Source organism: Callospermophilus lateralis, chromosome 9 (assembly GCF_048772815.1).
Source record: "Callospermophilus lateralis isolate mCalLat2 chromosome 9, mCalLat2.hap1, whole genome shotgun sequence".
Classification (NCBI taxonomy): Eukaryota; Metazoa; Chordata; class Mammalia; order Rodentia; family Sciuridae; genus Callospermophilus; species Callospermophilus lateralis.
In genome coordinates, this window is record NC_135313.1 from 55,530,580 (window position 1) to 55,555,197 (window position 24,618).

The window sequence follows — 24,618 nt, forward strand, 5'->3', positions numbered from 1 at the left end:
AGAAAGGCCTGCACTAAAATTACAGCATTCTAATTGACTGGGGAAAATGAGTTAAGAGAGAACTCAGGAGTAGATTGACAGGACTTGATGGCAGTTTTAGATTTGGAAAGTGGTGGGTAGAAGGAGAAGTCAGGATATCACCTAGATGCCTAATAGGACTTTGAGACTTACTACAAGAAAAATGCTTTGTGAGATTGTTTCCAGGTGAGAATCCACAAGTGACTCATTGACTTGCTCCTTCTGAAATTATTAAGCAGATTATTTCTATAAGTGTTGAGCCAGGAATTGATATTGAAGTCACTGTTGCAGATGCCTAGATCAGCATTAAAAAAAAAAAAAAGGAATAATTATACTGTCTAACATTCATCTCAAGAATTATTTAATAGCAAACTAGAGTTATTTGCACTTCAATTTAAAATAAGTCATTATTTTACACTTTTAACAAGGTCACAAATAACTTGGAAAACATTTAGTGTCTAAATTAATGTCTCTATATAGATTTTTATTTTTTATTTTTTGTGGTACTGGGGACAGAGCCTAGGGGCACACTACCACTGAGGTACATCCCCAGCCCTTTATTTTGAGACAGAGTCTTGCTAAGTTGCTGAGCTTGGCCTCCAACTTGCAATCCTCCTGCCTCAACCTTCTGAATAGTCAAGATTGCAGGTGTGTGCCAGTGTGCCTGGCTATATGTATTTTTAAATAATTGCTTTAGAAATTTTAGATTGCTTAGCTTTTGATCTGTTGTAATCTCTGGAACCTTTAGATTTGCACTACTAATATTAATAGTACTACTTATTAAGTACTTTTTGTGTGCTGTATCTAAGCTCTTATGTGTTGATTTTCTCATTGCAACAATCATAATAGGTAAGTATTCTCATTATGAGAAAACTAAACTGAGAGATGTCATTAATTTGGAAAAGCCTGCATGCTCAAGAACTACAAAAGAGTAGAGCTAAAATGAAGAAAGTTTGAACAAGTTTGCTTTCCATAACTATGCTATTTATCATAATTTTAAACTTTGTTGTCTTTCTTTTTTTAATATAACGTAGATTTTTAAAATCTCATTTTTATTTTTTTGCTTAATATTTATTTAAAGCCATTGTAGACATGTCCTCATACTTAGCAAATATGATTTTTGTTGAATTGTTGATTGATCATTGAGAATGTTCAGACATTCTCTAGTAAAGAATTAACCTTATAGAATACACGTTATGATATTTTGCCCCATTGATGTAGATTGCTTGGTAATTTTCTTTTGGAGGATTGTATTTTACATATGAATGTAGGAAATACTGAATATAAACAATATGTCTGCTTTGTTAGGAACTTTTGTTTTTAATATAAAAACATTTGTGAATGACAAGTAGCTAAAAGTAGATAATAACTACTTATTCTTTTCATAATTCCATAATTCATAATTGTTTCATAATATTTTGTCAAGTATAGATTTGGCACTGTATTTCTAGCTATTTAAAACTATTGATAATTGTAAACCTTTGTTACTTGCTTTTTCTTTGTAAATGATAAAACTATTTTCCCTTTCTTGATTCTTCTATAACATTTTTTTTTTCTCTTTGCCTAAATTTAGATTTAGAAACATTAAGCTAAGTCTCTTTTATGGATCACTAGATATGATGTTATTTTTTAATTAGTTATAGATCTTACCTTTTAGTAGCATACAATTGATATTAAAAGAGTGTCTATGCTAATTTTCACAGAGTAAATGCTCATTCAGAGCAAAGTCTTAAGTCTTTATTCAAGAAGTGAAAGGAGGGCTGGGGATGTGGCTCAAGCGGTAGCGCACTCGCCTGGCATGCATGCTGTCCGGGTTCGATCCTCAGCACCACATACAAACAAAGATGTTGTGTCCACTGAAAAACTAAAAAATAAATATCAAAAAATTCTCTCCTTTTTTTTTTTAAAAAAAAAGAAGTGAAAGGATAACAGCTACTTTCAGTATAGTCTCTGATTATATGTTGAATTTTTATTTGTCTAAATAAAAATGTCGGTTTTTGAGGTATGCTTTACCTGAAAATTAACTAAAAATTATTTATAGTATTCGATGGCTTATTTTCTTAATTAACAATTTAAATTATTAAATATTAATATGATTTCAGTAACTTGTGCACATTTAATGGCTTTCTTAATGTGCAACTGCAAATGGCTTGATTAGAAACTGAATTATGAACCAATAGAAAATTTGTTGGTTCTACTAATTATCACTGAAATAATTTGAAAATAACTTAGTAAGGGCTGGAGGTATAGTGCTAGTTTTGTACGGGCAAGGCCCAGGGTTGAATCCCCAGCTCTGCAAAAAACTAAAAAGAAAAAGAAAATTCCTAGTTGTGTGAAAACACTATTCAGTAAATGTCAGCTATTAGTGAATGGACATTATCTTATTTAATCCTCAAAATAATTTTATGGGTTAAGAATCTTATCATAATTTTATAAAGAAATAGGTTTATCAAAGCAATCCATCTGAGGTCATGTAGCTAGAGCCAGATTTCAACCAAACCTTAACTATTAAGGTCCTTAACTAGTTAATAGACTAGTTTGATGTGGACTTAAAGCTGACACTGGAGCTATACTTTCAGTGAACCTTTCACAAAAGTCTTTAATTATCTGAATCCAACTCTTAAGTGTTTATCTTCTTGAAGTATACATGTTTATTCTTCATGCCAATTAAAACATAACTTTTTTAGTTTCGGCCCACTAATTCAGAATTTGTAAAAATTTAATGTGATACATAGTATTTAAAAGTTATAAAGGGCTTTTTGAGATCTTACTGCCGACATTCAAGTAGCATATTAGATGGAATGGGGAATGTTAGAATTTAGTTTTATGTTATTGAGTCATGAAATATTTTCTGTAAAAGACCAGGTAGTAAATGGCTTTGAGAATCATATGGTCTCTTTTGTAACTACTCAACTCTTTGAAAGCAGTTGGAGACAGTATGTAAACAAGAGAGTGGAACCGTGTTCCAATAAAACTACAAAAGCAGGCGGCAGCCTGGAATTGGCACATTTGCTGACCTGTACAAAGAATCTTATAATTTTTACAATTAAAAGTTAAGATTTATTTATGATGAAACTTCATATGGAATACAACTTTTCGTATATTAAAATATTGGCAAAAAGTTAGAAATGTATAAATTAGAATAGGCATGGTACCTAAAGAATACTTTTTAAAAAACCATTTCTGTGACTACTTATTCTTTTCATAATTCCATAATATATGCAGTCACTTATTTCTTAAAATTATTCTTATTTTTGAATCTTAACAAACAAGTCTGCTATTGGAATTTCTACTAATTTTGATAAACTTTCTTTTATTATAGTTAGGAAGGTTTACTGTAAACAAACATGACATAATTAGGTGATGATGAGTAGATATATCAAGGTTTGATGTGTAAATATGTCCATTTGTAGGTTCAGAATGGATTTCTCATTCCAAGTAGTTTTGATCCTAGAATACCTTTTGGTACCATAGAATTTTAATAAGTGTCATTTGTGATGTTGGCAAATATGGTATGTTGAATATTCAATCTTGTATATACTTACACTTCTCAGAGATTCGTCAGCGAACTGCAGTACAAAGAAACCTTTCTCCAACACCAGCAACCTCTAATCAGGGACCTCCTCCACAAATTCCGGTATCTCCTGGACCACCAAAGGACACTTCAGCCCCTGGTGGACCACCAGAAAGAACTGCTACTCCAGCCCTATCATCAAATGTGTTACCGAGACGTCTTGGATCCCCTGCTACTTCAGTGCCTGGAATGGGTAAACAGAGCACTTAATGTTATTTACAGTTTATATTGTTTTCTCTGGTTACCAATAAAACAGGCCATTTTCAGACGGTATGGAAATGGCATTTCATTTGGAAATAGCAGAGCAGTTATCTGATTAAGCAGGAGTTCCATATTCAATTAGCCATAACTCTTTACAGCTGGCACCTTGTGATACTGAAACCTATTTCTTGAGCTCATTTAACTGTTATGGCTTCTTTGTTTAAATGGCAATAAAACTTTGTAGTATTCTGTAGTCAATAGTTTAGCATATCTTTTTATATTCAACTTTAGAAGGTTCATATTTATATGTAATAGGGATAGAAGAGAATACTTTTGGAAAGTATTCATGTTCTTTGCTAGTTCTGGCAATACATTCTTAAATATGACAACCTATTTCAGGAAGCATAGTCCTGCATTTTGGTTTCCAATGTTACTGTTGTTAATATGGACTAGTAGATCACCCTTCCCCCCTTTTAAAGTCATGGAACCTTATTATTTTCTGGTATATACTCTATAGAGTTCTATTAACATTTGCCTTTACTATTTTATTGCATAGATTCTTTTTTTTTTCAGTCTGGTAGACCTATAGGAGAAGATTCCATTCTACAGCATAGCATATATTACTCTGTGGTTATTTTTGGAGTGTGGTTGGGACACGGAAGTCCATTGCTTTATTCAGCACTTCACATTATTTTATACAGAGTACCATGTTAGATTTTTTTTTCAATGAAAATAAATTATTTTATTTTAGGATATTCAGTTCTAATTTGGGTTACTTTGATATTCATGATTAATTACTAACATAATTTATGATGATGACAGGCATAGCATTAGTTGGTATCAGATAATTGGCATTTATGTAATAAAATCAATAAAAAATCAGTTGCTTGTTATAATAGATTTTTTTGCCTTTTTTCCTTTAAAAACTACAGCATAAGGGATGGGGTTCTAGCTCAGTGGTAGAGCACTTGCCTAGCATGTATAAGGCACTGGGTTCAATTCTCAGTACTGCATATAAATAAAGGTCCATTAACAACTAAAAAATTATTTAAAAAAATTACAGCATAAGATTTTAGAATAGGAAACATTTATGATATTTATATTTATAAACATTTTTATATGTACATGTATTAATATATGTACATTTATAAATATGAACAGTACAATATTTTATATTAATATGTCAACATAGATATATTTATAAGATTACAATGTATTTATAATTTATATATTTATGTTACATATTTTATATTTTAAATATAATATATAATACTTATGGTTATTTTTATCAATTATATATTTATAATAAATTTGTAAAAATAATTATGATTTATTTTATTTTTTTTCAGTATTCCTATTGGTTTTTAGTAATGCATGACAGTAGACTTTATTTTGACGTAATTATAAAAGCATGGAATATAATTTGCTCTAATTCACGCCTCAGTGCTTCTCCTTCCCCATCTTTCTCTCACCCCAATTCCCATCCGTGTACTTTAGTGATTGTTCTGCTATTATAGTTTTTTCCCCCTTTAATTAATGTCTTGTGGATGTATATAATGGTGAAATTCACTGTGGTATATTTTTATATATATATATATGTGTGTGTGTGTGTGTGTGTGTGTGCACACACAGAGGAATATTAGGTTAGATTCATTCTACTGTCTTTATACCATTTCTCCTTCTTTAATTCTCCTTTGTCTACTTAACTAGTCTTTCTTCTATTCTTCTATTTTATTAATTCCCCCCACCTTATTTTGGATTAGCTTTATGTGTTTATTTATAACAACTATATATTTGTATTTAGAAATAATTTATAAATAAATTTGTTTCTTAATTTATAAACAAGATGACTACAAATGAAATGTATACAAATCATAGCTTCTAAAGAATTTAAAATAAAACTTAAATTTGACATGACATCACTATGAGGCAGACATAGTTTTGTGAAATTGAGAAAAGTTAAATTGATTGAAATTGATTGAAAATCACTCATCTTTCCAGTTGTTACTTTTTAGTTTGGATACCCATGATTTATAAATTAAAGTTCTGGTTGATTAATGAACTTTTTTTGGCATGAGTACATGAATTATATCCATCTGGGTATCTAGTTTTTTTTTGATACCTTTATTTTGTTTAGTTTTTTTTTTTTTTTTTTTAATGCAGTGCTGGGGATCAAACCCAGTGTCCCACACATGCTGGGCAAGCATTTTACCACTGAGTCACAACCCCAGCCTGTATATCTAGTTTTAAATAAATAAAAATTTAGCTATTTATATAATTGTAAGAGCCGTATTTTATATGTAAGGATAGGGCTACAGAAGGAACGATGACCTAAATTTCACATGAATGTAAATAAAACATGTTTCCTAAAGTTTCCAATTAGTTTCTTTGCGAAAGACTGTTTACATTGTACATTGCCAAAAATATGAATGAGTTAAATGATTTATTATAGAGAAGATTAATAATTCATTTTTTCATTATACCATATTTGTGAAAGAGAATCAATTTGATGTGTATTACCACAGGGCTCCCATATGTTTGAAAATTAATAACCAGCAGGTACTTGATAATTTGCCAAGCTGTGTAAAAATGACCAGTATGTTTACAATGATGGTTTTTGATATTTGTATTAATTACTCTTGTCTATAATAGCTTGAGTATGAAGATGCATTATTTTAAAAGTATGTAAGGACTTTAAGATATTTTTATGTATCTGTTGGCTTATATATCCAGATTGCTTTGTGGACATATTCACTGAAATATTCTAGCAAGTTGAATTGGTTAAATGTTTTCAAAATCTAATCTGGGGGCTTGGGTTATACTACATTGGTAGAGTGCTCACCTAGCCTTTGTAAAAGACCCTTGGTTTAACCCCCAGCACTGAGGGAAAAAATCTAATTTGGTATGCTTATTCAGGTTGAAATTTTGTCCACATTCAAGTTTGTTTTTCAATGACAATCTTGTTCCTTTAAGATATTAATATAGTATCACTACTCTAAAGCCAGTCTTGAATACATTATAGTTTTTTGTCACAGCCATTTTGAAAGCCTTGTATTCTTGTATCACAAGACTTGTTCCAAGAAGGTCCCATTTTATTTTAGTCTCCTTTGAGGTCTCTGCGTAAACCTTCATTGCTATCCACCTTACTTTTATGTTCATTATGTCTTGTTTTATAAAGACAAACATCACATTTTATTCTCTCATTTTCTTTTCAGTACCTTCTGTGTTGTCTGTCAATTCAGAATATCTCCTATAAATAATTGTTTTCAGAGGTCATAGAGTCACAATTTATGAAGTTTGAATGGTTGAATGTTTTTGAAAAAACAAACTTTTGTTTGTTATTTAAATAGAAAAAAGCCAAACTTTTTTTTTTTTTTTGGTCCACAGACTTGGGAGCCACATAGAAAATATAAGATTCCTATTACTTTTATCTAATATAAATTATTACATAAACTGTTAGTCTTCTACTCTCCACTCCCCATTAGTCTCTTGATATTATCTTATTTATTAAATATAGTATATCTCTCCATTTATTTAGGTCTTTAATTTTTCTTACCAATATTTTATAGTTTTGTGTATAGGTTTTATCCATTTTGGGGCCAAATTTATATCTAATCATTTTATATTTTTGGTGCCTTTGCAATTAATTATTTCTAATTGTTCATTGTTAGTATATAAATACTTGATTTTTGTATGTTGATCTAATATCCTATAACCTTCCTAAACTCACTATTAGTTCTAGTAGATTTTGTATAGATAACAGTGTTTTCTACTTAGACACATTGTCAGTGAATAAAGAAAGTCCTACTTTCCCTTTCCAATCTGGCCTTCCTTTTCCTTTATTTATTTCTCTTACCCTATTACTCTAGCTAGAACCTTCAATACAATCTTGAATAGAAGTGAGGAAGAGTAGACATCCTTATCTTAGTGTTGATCTTAGGGAAAGGCAATTTCTCTTCACCATTCCCATTATTTTAGCTCTGTGTGTTTGCTTTTTTTTTTTTTTAATTTTTAATATTTATTTTTTAGTTTTCAGCGAACACAACATCTTTGCTTGTATGTGGTGCTGAGGATCGAACCCGGGCCTCACGCATGCCAGGCGAGCGTGCTACCGCTTGAGCCACATCCCCAGCCCCTGTGTGTTTGCTTTTAAATAAATAACTATCAGGTTGAGGAAGTGCCAGTTCAGTTGTTAAGTGATGGGTTTTTAAAATCCTTTTTTTTTTGCATTTATTGAGATGTTCATATTGTGTTTGTTTTGTTTTAGCATCTGTTCATGTAGTGAATTATATTGAACATTAAATGTTCAACCACATTGCTTTCCTAGGATAGATCTCATTGGTCCTTATGTTTTCAGTTTGCTAACATTTAGTTAAAAATGTTTATGTCAAGGTATATTGGTCTGTAATATTACAGATCAATTAATAATATTATATATAATTTCATATATAATTTTAAATATCTTTGTCTGGTATTGGCATCAGAATAATACTAGCCTCATAGCTCTTCTTTAGTTTTCTGGATAAGTTTGTATGGAATTGGTATTGCCTCTTCCTTAAATGTTTGGTAGAATTTACCAATTGAAGCATCGGGCTTAGTGTTTCCTTTGTGGAAAAGGATCTTCTTTTCTTTCTTTTTTTATCCCACTGAAAATTCAATTTTTAAAAGAAAAACTGTAGAATAATATCACATGTGAACATAAGATGCAGCAATTCTTTTTAAAAAATATTTTTAGTTGTAGGCAGACATAATACCTTCATTTTATTTATTTTTATGTGGTGCTAAGGATCGAATCCAGTGCCTCACACATGCTAGGCAAGTGCTCTACCACTGAGCTATTACGCCAGCCCAAGATGTAACAGATTTTTTTCCTTTTTTATTTATTCATTTTTTAAAATTAATTTTTAAAAATGTTCATACGACAGTGTAATGCATTACACATATAGAGCATGATTTTTCATATCCCTGGTTGTACACAAAGTATATTCACACCAATTCTTGTCTTCGTACATATACTTTAGATAATGATGATCATCACATTCCAACATTATTTTTAACCCCAGGCCCCTCCTTTACCCTCTCACCCCTCTGTCCTATCTAGAGTTCATCTATTCCTCCCTTGCTACACCTCCCTACCCCACTATGAATCAGTCTCCTTATATCAGAGAAAACATTCATCATTTGTTTTTTTGGGATTGGCTAACTTCACTTTGCATTATCTTCTCCAACTCCATCCATTTGCCTGCAAATGCCATCATTTTATTCTCTTTTATTGTTGAGTAATATTCCATTGTGTATATATGCCACATTTTTTTAATCCATTCATGTTTTGAAGGGCATCTAAGTTGGTTCCACAGTTTAGCTATTGTGAATTGTGCTGCTGTAAACATTGATGTGGCTGTGTTCCTGTAGAATGCTGTTTTTAAGTCCTTTGGGTATAGACCCATGAGAGGGATAGCTGGGTCATATGGCGGTTCCATTCCCAATTTTCCAAGTCTCCATATTGCTTTCCATATTGGCTGCACCAATTTGCAGTCCCACCAGCAGTATATGAGTGTACCTTTTTCCCCACATCCTCACCAACACTTATTTTTGTTTGTCTTCATAATAGCTGCCATTCTGACTGGAGTGAGATGAAATCTTAGAGTAGTTTTGATTTGCATTTCTCTAATTGCTAGCGATGATGAATATTTTTTCATATATTTGCCGATTGATTGTATATCATCTTCTGAGAAATGTCTGTTCAGGTCCTTGGCCCATTTATTGATTGGGTTATTTGGGTTTTTTTGGTGTTTAGCTTTTTGAGTTCTTTATATAACCTAGAGATTAGTGCTCTGTGTGAGGGGTAAAGATTTGCTCCCAAAATATAGGCTCTCTATTCACCTCACAGATTATTTCTTTTGCTGAGAAGAAACTTCTTAGTTTGAATCCATCCCATTTATTGATTCTTGGTTTTAATTTTTGTGCTATAGGAGTTCTTATTAAGGAAGTTGGGCCTAGACTCACATGATGGAGATTAGGGCCTGCTTTTTCTTCTATTAGATGCAGGGTCTCTGGTTTTATTCCTAGGTCCTTGATCCATTTTGAGTTGAGTTTTGTGCAAAATGTAACAATTCTTGACAAAATTTTCGCAAACCAAATAGTTTGTGTCTTTTTGAGTGAGATCTGGTAGTTTGGTAGTCTTTCAAGGAATGTTACATCTAACTTTAGAATTTATTGCCATAACATTGTTCATAATATTTCTTTTAATATTTTTACAATCTGGAGTTATGCTGTTTCTGTCACTTCTTTTTTTAAATTTCTTTTTTTGTAGTTATAGATTGACAGAATGGCTTTATTTTATTTATTTTTATGTGGTGCTAAGGATCAAATCTAGTGCCTTACACGTACTAGGCAAGTGCTCTACCACTGACCTACAACCACAGTACTGTTTCTCTCACTTCTGATACAAGTGTTTTGGAATGTTTTCTCTTTCCCTCTGATTAGTCTGGCTACAAGTTTGTCAATTTATTCATCTTTTTTAAAGGAACCAGCTTTTATCTATTATTTTTTATATATTTTATTTTATTAATATTCTATTCTGTTTCCTTTGGGTTTCATTTGCTCTTCCTTTTTAGTTTTGTTCTTTTTTTTTTTTTTTTTTGGTACCGGGGATTGAGCCCAGGGTGCTTTAACACTGAGCCACATCCCCAAGTCCTTTTTTATTTTGAGACAGGGTCTTTTTTGTTTGCTTGTTGTTTGAGACAGGGTCTTGCTAAGTTGCTTAGGGCCTCTCACTAAGTTGCTGAGGCTGGCTTGCGATCTTCCTGCCTCATTCTCCTGAGTCACTGGGATTACAGGCATGTGCTACCATGCCTGGCTCTTCTTTTTTAGTTTTTTAAGGTAGAAACTGAAGTTGTGAATGAAGCCGAAATCATGGATTTTGAACGTATCTTCTTAAAAACAGGTTTTAGTGTTATAAATTTTCCTCTAAGTACTACTTTAACTGTATATCAAAAAAAAATTTTTTTTTGGTTAAAATACTTTATTATATAAAATACTTTATAATACTTTTGATTTTTTTGCTTTGACTCCTGGGTTACTTTAGATGTATGTTATTTAGCCTCCAAATATTTAGTGATTTTTCAAATGTTTTTCTGTTGCTGAGTCCTAATTTCTGTTGTGACCAGAAGACATATTTTGTATGCTTTGAATCTTCTTAAATATACTGTGACTTGTTTTATGTCCAGAATGTCATATATGGGTAAATGTTTTCTGTTTTCTTGAAAAGAATATACAGTGTGTCCCTTTTAGGTAGAGCAGTAGGTATAAATGTCAGTTAGGTGAAGTTAGTAGTTGTTCAAGTGTTCTGTATTATTCCTGATTTTTTTTTTCTGTCTGCTTATTTTATCAATTATTGAGAAAAATATTAATCTTCAAGTAAAATTGTGTATTTATCTATTTCTTTTTGGTTTTTATCCATTCTTATAATCTGTTTCTTCATTAAGATGATATTCAGGTCACATAAATTTAATATAATGATTTATATGTTTACATGTTTGGGTTTGAGTTCAAATGTTCCATCTGAGTTTTTTTGTTTTTCCCTTCTGTTTTCTGTTACCCTTTTCTCTTTTTCTGCCTTTTTTTGGGTTAGCTTTTATAATTTCATTTAATCTTATTGGCTGTCTTATTGGTTATAATACTTTTTTGTGTTCTTTTAATGGTTGTTTTGGGGTTTGTAGTGTATATCTTTAATTTATCACAAACCCTTTCAAATGATATGATACCATTTCACATATAGTTTTGAGAATCTAACAACAACTTGCTTGTGCTTTGCTTCTCTTCTGGTCTTTGTGCTTTTATTGATACACATTTTACTTTTATGTATATTATAATCCCATAATAAAAAGTGTCCTTGTTTACCCACATGGTAACCTTTGCAGATGCATCTTATTCCTTCACATAGCAGCTTTTTGTCTGTTGTCACTTTCCATCTGCCTGATTTTTGTTGTTTCTTATAAAGTAGTTCTACTAGTGATAAATTCTTTCAGTTTTGAGTGTATATTTTATATCTATATCTGCTTGAGGTTGTCCCACAACTTGCTGATGTTTTTTTCCCTTAAAATTCTTTATGGTTTCTATTGCTACATCTTCAAGTTGACCAATTTTTTTTATGCAATACCTAAATTGCTGTTCACCTCTTTCCTGTAAAATGTTCATCCTAGACATTGTAGTTTTCATTTGAAGAAGTTGAGTTTAGATGTTTTTATTTTTTTCCAGTCTCTACTTAACATATTGAATCTTTCTTTTAGATTCTCAAACGTGGAAGATAAGACAAAATAAGTTTTTTATGTTTTTGCTGACCAATCAGCTGTCAATTTCTGGGCCAGTTTTGGTTAATTTTTCTTATTAATGGGTGTTATTTTCTTGTTTATTTGCATGGCTAGTAATTTTTGATTTGGTGCCAAAGTAAAATTTTTTTATTCCTCTACAAAACTCTTCTGAATACTTTGCCCATTGACCTGTGTGTTACATTTTCCACTGTAGCTATTTTAATAGGCAGTAATTTTTGTCCTTGTGAGTACTAATTTCTTTCATCTTTTTGGTTGGCTCTTCTAGTCTGAGGTAGTTTCCTCACATGCATGCACTGGTCATTAATCTGCCTAGTACTCTGGGAGACCCTCTTGAAGATCTTTAAGTATTCTATCTTTGTTCCATCTCTCTTCTTTGGTACTCTTTCACATGAACCCGAGCTGCCCTGGCTTCCCCAGAGTTCCAGTACTCTCTTCTCAATTCTGGGAACTGCTGTAACTGCTGTACTTTCTCTGGTTTTACTTTCCTTGCCGTACTTCCTGGAAACCCTGTAGGCAGTAAACTGAGGCAATTGTTGGGCATATTTTGTTTTAGTCACTAAAGAAACATTAACTTACATAGCCTGTTATCTTGTGTTTTTAATAGTCTGTTAGTTCCTATATTTTGCATAGTGTTTTAGATGGGGTGGTAACTCTTACCCTTGTTACTCTTTTAGAATATAAAATGGAAGTCTTCTAATTTATTTTTACAGGGCTTTAAGAGTTTGGGTGTGTTAAAAATTAGTTTGTATAGAATCTTACATGGTTTTATCTCCTAATTATGTTGCTGATATAGCATATATTTAAATAGTTATTTTTGTAGTATAGTATTTTTAATGAAAATTTAAGTGTTTTATAGAGATTTATAAGAATTAATATTGTACTGTTTTGTTAAAATCTTCCAAAAGAGTTCTAGCAAGCATACGTAGTTCTTGGTAATTGAATTAAATTTTATTTGTATCTTATTCATATAAATTTTATTTGTGCATATTTATTTATTTAATAGGCCTTCATCCTCCAGGTCCACCTTTGGCAAGACCCATTCTTCCCCGAGAACGAGGTGCTCTGGATAGGATTGTTGAATATTTAGTTGGTGATGGTCCACAGAACAGGTAATGTTTGCTTGGGTGGTAGATAAAGGAAGATGAAAATATTGGTATGGATGTGTGTGTACACACACGAGCTGTTATACTTTTGTGACTCCCATTTCCTGATTTTTAGAACATAATAGAGTTTTGTATAAAATAATGTGTTCAGTTGTGTTTTACTAGGAATTTGGACAAAGTAGTGTAAATAAGATCCATTTGTAAAAAACTGAAATTAACTCTCCCAAAAGATTAATTTTATAGAACTGGAATTCTTTCTTTGAAATGTTTAAACTTGAATCACAAAAATAATGAAAACCTGGTAGGTTGTAAAAATGGATTTTTGTAGGTGTCATTACTGGACATGGTGATGGTAATGGTTTTAATGATAATGAAAATCATTTACATGTACTTAGCACTTAAAGTTATCAAAATATTTTTCCAATTATTATCTTAATTATAACTCTAGGAAGATAGATGTGATATGAGCAGAGCAGTTGTCTTAGCATAAACTTAAAGTATTCATTGGATAGTAGAGTAGATACAACTTTATGAGTTAATATTATCATTTTAATAGAAGACACCAGAGTTTAATGTTAACAAATAAATTATATATTATTTAGAACAGAATTACTTTGGATTGAACCAACTATTTGTTGAGTAGATGTTCAGAGAACAGACAATATATATAGTAGATTTATAAGTGTAACAGAAAAGTATAGGAATGATGTTGTCTAGAAGTTAACTTTGGACTAAATTACATAAAATTAAATGTATTTTTTATTGCAAGATTTCTCAGAGGTTTTAATTATATTCATTGTGAATCTTCAAGAGGGTTCCATCTTTTCCAAACATATTTGACTACAAATTTGGAAACTATGACCCCCAAGAATATACATTGGGAAACACTGGAATTTAAGTGTACTGTTATCAGATATGTTTCTGCTGACTTAATAAGGATTTCTTCACTTTATTTTTAATTTGATATATGAATTATCTTTTAAAAAGGTTGAGACTTTGGCTTAGATTAACTTAGGCTTTTAAGGAGTATTGTTTATGATATTCTAAGTAGTATCTAATCTATTATAGCATGTTTAGTTGTTTTAAAATATAAATTAGCCATGATGGCTCAAATAGCCTTTCCCGTGACTTTGCCTGTTTTTGTGACTGTTATGTTTATTTTTCCTTTTGGTGTAGGTATGCACTTATATGTCAGCAGTGTTTTTCTCATAATGGCATGGCTTTGAAGGAAGAATTTGAATACATTGGTAAGAATTATTGGGCAGTGAGACATAATATTTTACTCAAGTATTTTACTCTATGCCACTTCCTATGCAATGCCATTTTATTTTAGATTTTGTCTTTGTATACATTGGCTGGGCATATTGTCTTTATTTAATACCCAGAGCAAAGCAGGGAAGACAACTAACGTTTCTTCTTCATATAATATACAGTGACTAAGCGAGTTTTTCTCAAACTAAATGTGCTTCAGAATCATCCAAAAGTTTTAAAAAAATTATGATACCTCGGACCCACCAACAAAGAATCCAATTTAATTGGGGTCTAAGCATCAGCATTTTCTTTCAAGTTCCCAGATGATTCTCTTGTGCAGACATGTATCAAATATTTGTTATAAATTTTGATTCTGAAATATGACATACTGCATTTTCTTGGGCAAATAAACAGGGTTCTAGATTTTAGAATATCTAATGTTCTGTTGACTAGAAATACAAATTCAGTAATATATTTAAATCATTAGTAGCATAGTCTTTTCTGCTTTGGAATCAATATTCTCATTCTAATAATAATAGGAGGTATGCTTTAAAATAACTTTGTTTAGAAAACTTACCATGATGTGATTAAAATAACATGAATCTTCTGGACGTGGTGGCACACACCTGTAATCCCAGCAGCTCAGGAGGCTGAGACAGGAGGATCACAGGTTCAGAGCCAGCCTCAGCAACTTAGTAAGGCCTTAAGCAACTTTGTGAGACCTTGTCTCAAAAAATAAGAACTGTTAGCCATATGGCTCAGTAGTTTATCACCCTGGGTTCAATCCCCAGTGCCCATAAAAAATAAAAATAATAACAACATGAATTTCAAATGGTATAAATAACTTTTGAAAGGTTCTTTGTTTACAAAAGTAATCTTGTGAATTATCTGATTAGTCTTTGAACTTTCTTTGGTTTATGATTTTGCTTATTTAAAAAAAAATTTTTTTGCAGCTTTTCGATGTGCCTACTGTTTTTTCCTGAATCCTGCAAGAAAAACCAGACCCCAGGCTCCAAGGCTTCCAGAGTTTAGTTTTGAGAAGAGGCAGGGAGTGGAAGGTTCAAGTTCAGTTGGTCCCTTACCATCAGGAAGTATGCTTTCATCAGAGAACCAGCTCAGTGAAGGTATGGATATGTGAATTAAATTTTTTTTGTCTCTTACTGCTGCAGTCTGGCTGAGCACAAATCACGAGGCATCTTACTAATAATGTATGCTGTTTAACCATAATAAAAACATAATGCTTAGAGATAACAGTGGATTAATTTACCAGATTTTGCAGCATGCACATGTCAGTTTTGCTCTAATGTCCTCCTATGTAAGTGGTATGATGTGTTTCAGTTTTAAAATCCAGGTTATATTGTGATATGCAGCATATAGCACCAATTAGATAAATATTGTTTGTGGAGTAAACTTTTCTAAAACTAATTTGACTGGTAATGTGTTCATGGGATCATTGAAAAATTTATCTGAGTAAATTAGATTACTAGAATTATGAAACAATTATTTATAATTATGAAATACTTTGAAAATTTGGGATTACAGTGGTAAAGTAGATAGGTGTCTACCACTTGAATTGGTAGAAATTACTGGAAAGCAGGAAACTTTGGAATTGAAAAGTTGTGTTTGTATTTTTTGAATGACTATGTCAACAGGACTGTTTCATTGAAACAATTTATAGAGGTCTATGAGATTAACAGTCTTTGATATAAATTCAACCTTATTTTACAGAGACAGACTTTATCAGAACTTGTATTTTAGAATTCATCTTGCAATTCTGCTTTAGGAATTCTTGAGGAAGTTTTGTGAACATTTATATTGATCGAAGATCTGACAGTTTTATGTAAGATTTGAGAATATTTTTAGACTTTGAAGAATGAATCTAAAATATGCGTGTTGAATTAGGCTTGGCTTTTGGCTTACTAACAAATATCTAAACAAATTTCAATACAGATAGTTATGACAGAGACCTGTATACTTCCAACATCGAATCAATTCATTCATCTTCTCCAAGTCTACAGCATCAACTCCAAACACACGGTCAATTTTTTTTTTCCCCCGCTTAAAAGTCACGCTCTGAGCTGCATGCTGTTACAAGCAAATCATCAGCCTTGCCATTGCAATCTCTTGGAACTGAAAATTAAAGGATTTCATACTGAAGATGCCTAAAGGAAAAAAATGAAGTCTTTTCCATGAGTAAACTTGCTTATGAAAGCTAAAGTGAATATTCAAAAGCCAGTAGTTGGGATTAAGAAAAGGAAGAAAAGATAAGAAAAAGCAGCACGTGAAATAAAAATCTTGATAATGGGTCCCATGCTTTATCTTCTCTGCTAAGGTCAATATAGATAGTTAGCAAACATCCAGCTATACCTTTCCTTCTCATCTAATCTAGGAGGAACAATATCCCAGATGTCTCATTTTCTGTCTGAAATCTCCGGAATGAAGTCTAACTGGCTCAAATTCAACCCCAGTAAGGTAATGTTAATAGTTGAAGATCAAATTTGAGGCAGGGTCTGAGTAGTAGTACTTCTCTTCGGATTCATCAAAGTGGCTACAAGCACCTTTTTCTTCTTTGGCTATCCAGAAGATTGAAAGTTTTTTCCAAGACTCTTATTGCCATACTATGATACAGTTATGAGTTCCAAGCTGGATTTCTTAAGTAATTTCTGGAAGTATTTTTGGTGAACAAGTGAAGCTGCATTTGTTTTGAATGCCTGTGGTGTACCCTTACAATTAAATTGAACTATTAAATAAGACTATGTCATCTCAATGATTTGCTCTGTGTAGCAGCAGCTAATGTTAGCTGGGAGCTTAGATTTTTGATTTCTAAATTTTTCAATGATGTATAAAGTTGAGGACTGAAAAAAACTTCCTTGCTTTAATTTTTGTAATTGTAAAATATTGAAATAGATTCTTGATGGTAGCAGGAACTGTAGAGGTTAAATTATCATATTTACAGGTGAACTCAAAAAGTAACTTTCTTCTGTCTGAACTCTTCTTTCAACAAATATCAGTAACCGTTTATATGAATGATCTAAAATTAGTAGAAGAACCTTTAAAAAATTTTTTTTTTCCCAATCTGTGACACAAGAGTTCGAAATTGAGTTTTGTTTGGATTCTGATATTAGAAGATTTTATTTAGGATGAGTCACGAGGCTCTTACAATCTTTGTATCACTCTTTAGAACAACATATGGAATTTTGGAGAGTTTTCATCAAAGAGACTTAGAAGAAATTTTTTGCATTAATTGCTCATTTAAATTACTAGATAGAAGTAATTTCTAAAAGTAATCCCCCCTGCCCCGCCAGAACTTATGTATCCAGATGCTTTGGTGACAGATAAGAAAAAAACAAGAAATTAGGGATACGGATTATCTTTTTTGTCTGGGAGCATACTAGATATGGTATGCCGAAAAATGAACTGCTTTTAGATTCCTCAATTTCTTTTATGATTAAATGATAATACAGTAATATTGAAATCTTTGCTAGGTAATATTAATGTTGTTTATTCTAAAGTTTTGACTTTGTTAAAAAAATGTGCTTTCTAAGATATCTGATATGTAGCATTCTTTTTGTTAGATATGGTAATCATTAGAATACTATGTTTTTCTACATTGTTAGTATGCAAGTATGGTGACTTTTTTTTTTTGCCAACATGTTTAAAAATTTTTAATATTGTGTTTTCATTGCTCAGTTGTGTTTGTATAGGTCTCATATAATTATTTTAGAAGTTTTCATGTAATTACTTTAGTGGAAGACAATTTTTATTCAACTGGAATAACTTACTAATAAAACTTATGGCATCTAATCAACACTATTAAAAATAGTAAAATTTATGCAAAATTAAATTCATCTTGATAATCTGGTTTCTATTTCTTTTATGCAAATACTGTTACTGTTAGGTTATGTTGAATAAGGGAAAGTTCTGGTTTTAGTAGTTTTGTTATTATGCTACAGGAAATAGAACTATTTGATAATGAACATTTTTATCAGGTCCTAAAAGCTTAAGCTTTTGTTTATATTTAATTATGTTCAGTTTTCTCAAAATGTAAACTTGCCTATAGTATATTCTCGTATGTTTGTTTAAGACATAAAGATCTTTGGGCTGTCTTACTTTTTTTTTTCTTTTTTCTAAAACCCCTTCACATAATCGTTTAAATTGAGATCACTTCTTAATAATAAAACTTTTTAAGTTGAATACTAGCTATTTTCTCATAAGTGGTTATAATTTAATTAAATTTTATTCACTGAGTCATTGGGTTGGGCTGGGTTCTTCCTTAAATATAAAGTTGATGGTTTTCCTGAAGGCAGGAAAATCTTATAAAAACTGTCTTGTTCAAAGACAATTGTCAATTTTAATTTAATGACATTCTTTGAGTAAGTTTGTAGTTTATACATATACACTAATATGTTAGCAAGGCAAAAATAAATGAAGGTTGTTATAATAAGATATAAAATAATCTTACTATAAATCTTCAAAGTTTAATAAATTGATATGTAATTTTAATGTGTTAGGCAAAAATAAATTAGTATTTTTAAATTTTCTTACAAAATTATTAAGAACTAGGATAAAAACCTAAAGGCATTATGAAATTCTTACATGTTTTTTGCATGGTTTATAGATAAGGCAGTGGTATTTGTTGTACAATTTTTCATTCAGTTTTATAAATTTGAGTTATCTAGCTGAGTTGAGATTTTGCCCAAATAATTGGTTGCCAATTGTTACCATTTGGTAGAAAAAACTTCTCTCTCAAGAATATTGGGGGTGGGGGTGGAGGACAAGAGTGGAGAAGGAAATTCTGTAGATCATATTTGTTTTTATACTGTGGTATAATGTTTTTTTGGCATTATAGGTGTTGATGTTTATTTGAACATTTCTTACAGATAGAATTAGGTTGATAAGGTAGTTGTTACCAGCTCTTAGTCTTAAATTGGGCCATACAAGGAAGAATAGGCCTGTTTTTTTAGTATGAACACAAAGACTGGTTTCTCTTTTACTATTTTACTGCCAAATAGTAACATCTTTTATAATATATATTTACACTAGTAAGCTATTTTTAACTACAACTTCATGAAAAAAAATACTGATTTTATTAGACTAAGTGAATGATGCCCTCCTATAGAAAATAAGTAGTTTGAGACATAAAATAGTCCTACTATTATGTCTGAGATTAATTATTAAATTAATATGAATTTTTTTGTTAATATTTTATATCTAATGCATTTAGATATTGTTTGTATGATTTCTTACAAAATGGAATTGGCTTCTAAACATCAAATACCTATCTCATTTAGAATAACTGAAGTCTGCATTATAAGGCATGTCACATACCAACTTTTTGTAACTTTACTGTTTTAATACTGTTTTCCTGCAAATCAACCTCTATTAACTTTTTGTTGCTGTGACCAAAACAACTTAGAGGAGGAAAGATTTATTTTGGCTCACTATTTCAGAGAGTTGAATCCATAGTCAGCCAGCTATATTTCTGAGGTGAAGCAGATCATCATGGTGGAAGGGCATGGCAAAGGAAAGCTGCTCAGCTCATGGCAGCTGGGAAGCAGACAGATAAGGAAGAAGGGTCTAGGAGAAGATAAATCCTTCAAGATATGCACCCAGTGACCCATTTTCTTCCCACTTCCTAGTAGTCCATTCAGCTATCAGTCTTCATGATCCAGTCACTTCCTAAAAGCCTAGCTCTGAACCTTGCTTCATTGGAGACCATGATTTCAACATATGAGCTTTTGGGGGACATTTCAGTTCCAAACTATAATACAACCCCAGGGAACAAAAGTAATCATTAATGGACACTTGGATCATTCTCAAACCCCTCTCATTATTTCACCAATTTTTTAGTGTTCTATATGTTCTTTGAAATACACTATTGCCTGGAAACTTTGTGTGTCATGTTTTCTAATTGTGCCAGCTCATTGTATTTCTTTGAATTCATGTATTATAGACACTTAACAATTTCAGTATTATAATTCTCCTTTTGGTATTAACTGCTTTTTAATGAACCTAGAATTTTTAAATTGGCTTTGACTAGTAGAGCATGTTTTTGAAAAAAATAATATCAACACTTTAATATAATAAACCATGAACTTTGATACCTCTCCCATTTTAGTACAGTATTGAGGCAGTCTGTCAGAATATGATTTTGTGTGTCCTATATTTACTTATTTACTATTGCATCCTAGATTCTGTCTTTTCCTTGTTTCACTTTGAGTGATTTTATTAGTTTATTTCAGAAGGCTTACTAAACATTTACTAAACACACTGGAAAGTTCTTGCCAAGTAGGTATTGCTCTACAGCCAGAGAGTTGTGGCAAACTATGACTCTTAAAATTCTACACTGGATTATTTTTGTGAGGGTAGATGGTTGGCAGTTCCTAAGGTTTTCTGCAGAAGAACTTGCTTGTCTTTGTAGCAAAAATGATTTGTACATGTCTATAGAGTTTCATTTGCTGTTTCTCCCTGTTTCTTTTGTGCCTTAGAGCACTCAAAAAACAAAATTTGAATAACTTGCTGCTTTTCTACATTGGAGTTTTGTTAAGATTCCCAGTGGTGCAGTGATACTATTTTAAGTTTTGTATTAAGATACAAGTAGGATTTTTATGATATTTGTCACAAGTATGATTTATGAATATGCCCCACTACTTTTTGTGATCACATGAAATTATTGTACAGTAAGATCTCATTAAGTTGAATGTCATTATCTCTGGAATTTAGGCCTTTTATTCCATATATAAAGAGGAAGAAGTTAGTTATAATTAATTCTGTAAACCAGAGTCCAGGGTCCATATGTTTAAGAAAATAATACTTTAAAAATATTTTTAAAGTCTTGGCATAGAGCATGTGAGAAAGGAATAATTGGTCTTTATTGAAACTGTTATGGTGAAACCATGAATTTCTAAGACTTCCATGTTAAAGTGAGTGTATATAACATAATTCTTTGTAGAACTATTTTATTTATTTAGTTTGCAAACTTTGGTTTATACCATGCAAGGAATTTAACTAGAACTTTTTGCCAATAGACTGGCCTTCCCTCCAGATTTTTTTGAATCAGTATTATTTACAATATATCATAAGGAATCTTCAATGAAGTAGAAAATTTGCTTTTTTGTTTAGATTATGTGGTTTTAAGTGTATTTCTCTTAGCAAGAATATTAATTACTGTTTATTTCAAAAACAAAAAGAAATACCTCAAAACTAGATTTTTCTCTTTGACTTGGAAACTGGGAAGCCCAAAGCTTGTCTGCTCCTGTCATTCCTTTCCTCCAGCCTGTTTTTTAAACCTTAAAGAATTAGTCAGTTTAATTAATAAAATTGTTATTATTAAATTATTATTAAGAGGTTTAAATTTAATAAAACTCAAAAAGAAATTTAAAGGGAATACATTTTTTAGGTAGAGACCAAGACAGTTTTTAAGACAAGATTGAAAAAACAAAACAAAGAAAAACATCTGTTTTCTCTCTCCAGCATGCTAGAGAGAAATTTCAATACTAAAGACTTACCTTGCTGAGGAGAAGGGGAGACTTGGCATGCTTTTGGAGAAAAACATTGCCATACATACATATGTATGCACAATGCAAATACAGAAGTACTTATTTGAACATTGCTTACAGAGTTTCTTGGGTACAGGGGAAATAGTTTCTTCAGAAAACATAACCCACAACCTGAGAACGCATACATTTGCTTGTTGGACACTTGTCCTATACCACATAATTCTGTTGGAACTTTGAATTTTGGACATTTAACTTAAAAATGTATCTTCAGGAGTTTATTTTGTATAAAAATATGTGATGTGTGATTAGGGGCTATTCTTCAGTCATACTAACTCAAATGGTATCCTATAGAGATTTAAGTACCTCTTTTAAAAGATTGTAAGAGTAATATTAGACCATTCTACTGTTTTCCATGTGTATGTGTACCTTTTAGTTAATTAGAGGTTTTAACATTTAGGAATTCTGAAGTCTTGAATCTTTATCTTTTCAGAACCTTTAGAAGAACAAGAAGTTCTAGATAATAATACAGAGCAAACAGATGGCAAAATATCAGCTATAGAGCAGACGGACCAAGTGATTGAAAATGCATCTGGCTTAGAGGAACCAGAGAAGAAAGAAGAGACTGAGAATGAAGAAACCTCAATAAATGAAGCCAAATCAACAGTTCCCAGAGCTGATTCTATTTCTGATCTTGAACTAAGTGGAGAATCTTTGATGACAAAGTAGTAAATGCTTCCACGTGCCTTCAACTGGATGTTTGTAGTCTTATTGATGTCATTTATTGCTTTTTTGTGGTACTTCTTAAAAATTGTTTTGCCCCTTTAAGTATATGCTTGATATCATTTGAATTCAGATTGCCTAGCAATTTCAGTGTGTAAGAGTTATATCTACTGGGTATGAAGAGCAACTGGTATCAGTTAATTAAGAACCTTTTGAATACGTAAAGATCCACACTCTTTAGACAGTTTTTAGATTTTTTTTTTTTTTTTTGTCTATTCTAAAAGTAAAAAAAAAAAAAAAATGCATTCTTGTTTTCTATATGTGTAACCTAAAAATAATATCTATTTTGACATAGGAAGAACTTTGATTAGGAATAAGTTCTCTAATAGTGTTTGTTTTAAGGAATGAAACACAAGATTTTGAGTACTTTATCATTAAGAACGGAAATAATTTTAACTTTTGAGATATTTGCCATTGGGGAGAAAATGTCTATTTGGGTGTTTACATTAAGTGATATGAAAGTTACAACTGTAACTACATAGGCATTGGTACGAATTCTCAAGAATGCAATAGAACAGTCAAGTGCAGTGTTTCTTTTGATGTCTTTTATTTTGCAGCTGGGCCAAAGGCACATGATGTATATAATTAGTTTATGTTTACATATTAACATATAGGAAATATATCTGCACTTGACTGTACTTGAATTCTTAGTATTATTTATACTTGTAAAATAATGATGATATATAAGTGAATTTTGTGCTCTTGTGTGTATTTTGTTAAGGAAAATAAAGATGATCTGGCAGCAGTTTCTTTTTGTTAAATATCTGGACTTCAAATAGTATTTTGGTGGATGACTTGGCTAACTGAAAAATCCTGGATGGAAGAGTTCACAGTATGATGTATATAGTCTGCTTAGAACAAATTATTAAGCATTTCTTCAGACTTGTTGCCTTTCAGGTTCAGAGAAATAATGACATTTATAGTTTCTAATCAGAGGTTAGGTTTTTCTGATTCAGGAACACATTAGGCCATTCGTAGGTTTTAACTTTGAGAGACAAGAATGTTTTGCGTGAATAGCAATTAACTAATTGCTGATAATTCATTCAATTAAATATGTGCACTAAGCATCAAGTGGGAAAAAACTTTGACCCAGAATGAAAATACTTGGGCCTTAAATACAGTGTGATTATCTGTTACAGCTTCCTTTTAACCTTTCTTCTCTAGTATACAAAAAAAATTGAAATCAAATTATTATGCCAAAGGGAGGAATATAAGAATATGTGTGTATGGCTAATGTCTTGGTTGTACATGGTATTAAAATTGAATAAAACTTTTTGTATTATTTAAAATTTATTTTTATGATTTAATATCTCATATCTGACAGGTATTTCTAATGAACCAAATCTGTTAATAATGGTCTGAGGCATTTTAGTATAGTAGACACAGTTTTCATACACATGGAACTGGGCTTAAATTCCAGCACTGTAATCTTGGGCAAGTCATCTAAACTCTGTGCAACTGTTTTCTCACCTTTAAAATGGGAAGAATAATGCCTATTTTTCAGATATTGGGTTGATAAAAATAATTTATATAATATGGTTAGCTCAGTGTCTGATAACTAATTGGTATTTCTTCCTCTGTGATACTGGGGATTGAAAGAACCCAGGTACTCTACCACTGAACTATATCCCCACCCCACCCCCACCCCTTTTTTTTTTTTTTAATTTTTATTTTGAGAAAGGGTCTTGCTAAGTCGCCAAGGCTGGCCTTGAATTTGTAATCCTCTTGCCTTGGCCTACTGAGTATCTGAGATTACAGATGAGCACCACCTTGCCCAGCTAATTAACAGGTATTAAGTAAATGGTAGTATTCATTATTATTGATATCCTCATGAAATATGAAAGGAAGGGCCATAAATT

The 24,618-nt window shown here is 31.4% G+C and overlaps 1 protein-coding gene across 1 annotated transcript in view; it reads left to right on the forward strand.

The window, feature by feature from the left end:
* The window catches only part of Lnpk (lunapark, ER junction formation factor), a 68,279-nt gene extending 44,262 nt beyond the window's left edge, over positions 1-24,017 (forward strand). The window contains exons 9-13 of the mRNA XM_076865892.2: positions 3,573-3,785; positions 13,130-13,235; positions 14,406-14,476; positions 15,434-15,604; positions 22,470-24,017. Coding sequence (XP_076722007.1) covers positions 3,573-3,785; positions 13,130-13,235; positions 14,406-14,476; positions 15,434-15,604; positions 22,470-22,705 — 797 coding nt within the window. The 3' untranslated portion in view covers positions 22,706-24,017. The remainder of the gene's footprint in view (positions 1-3,572; positions 3,786-13,129; positions 13,236-14,405; positions 14,477-15,433; positions 15,605-22,469) is intronic.
* The last annotated feature ends 601 nt before the right edge of the window (positions 24,018-24,618 follow it).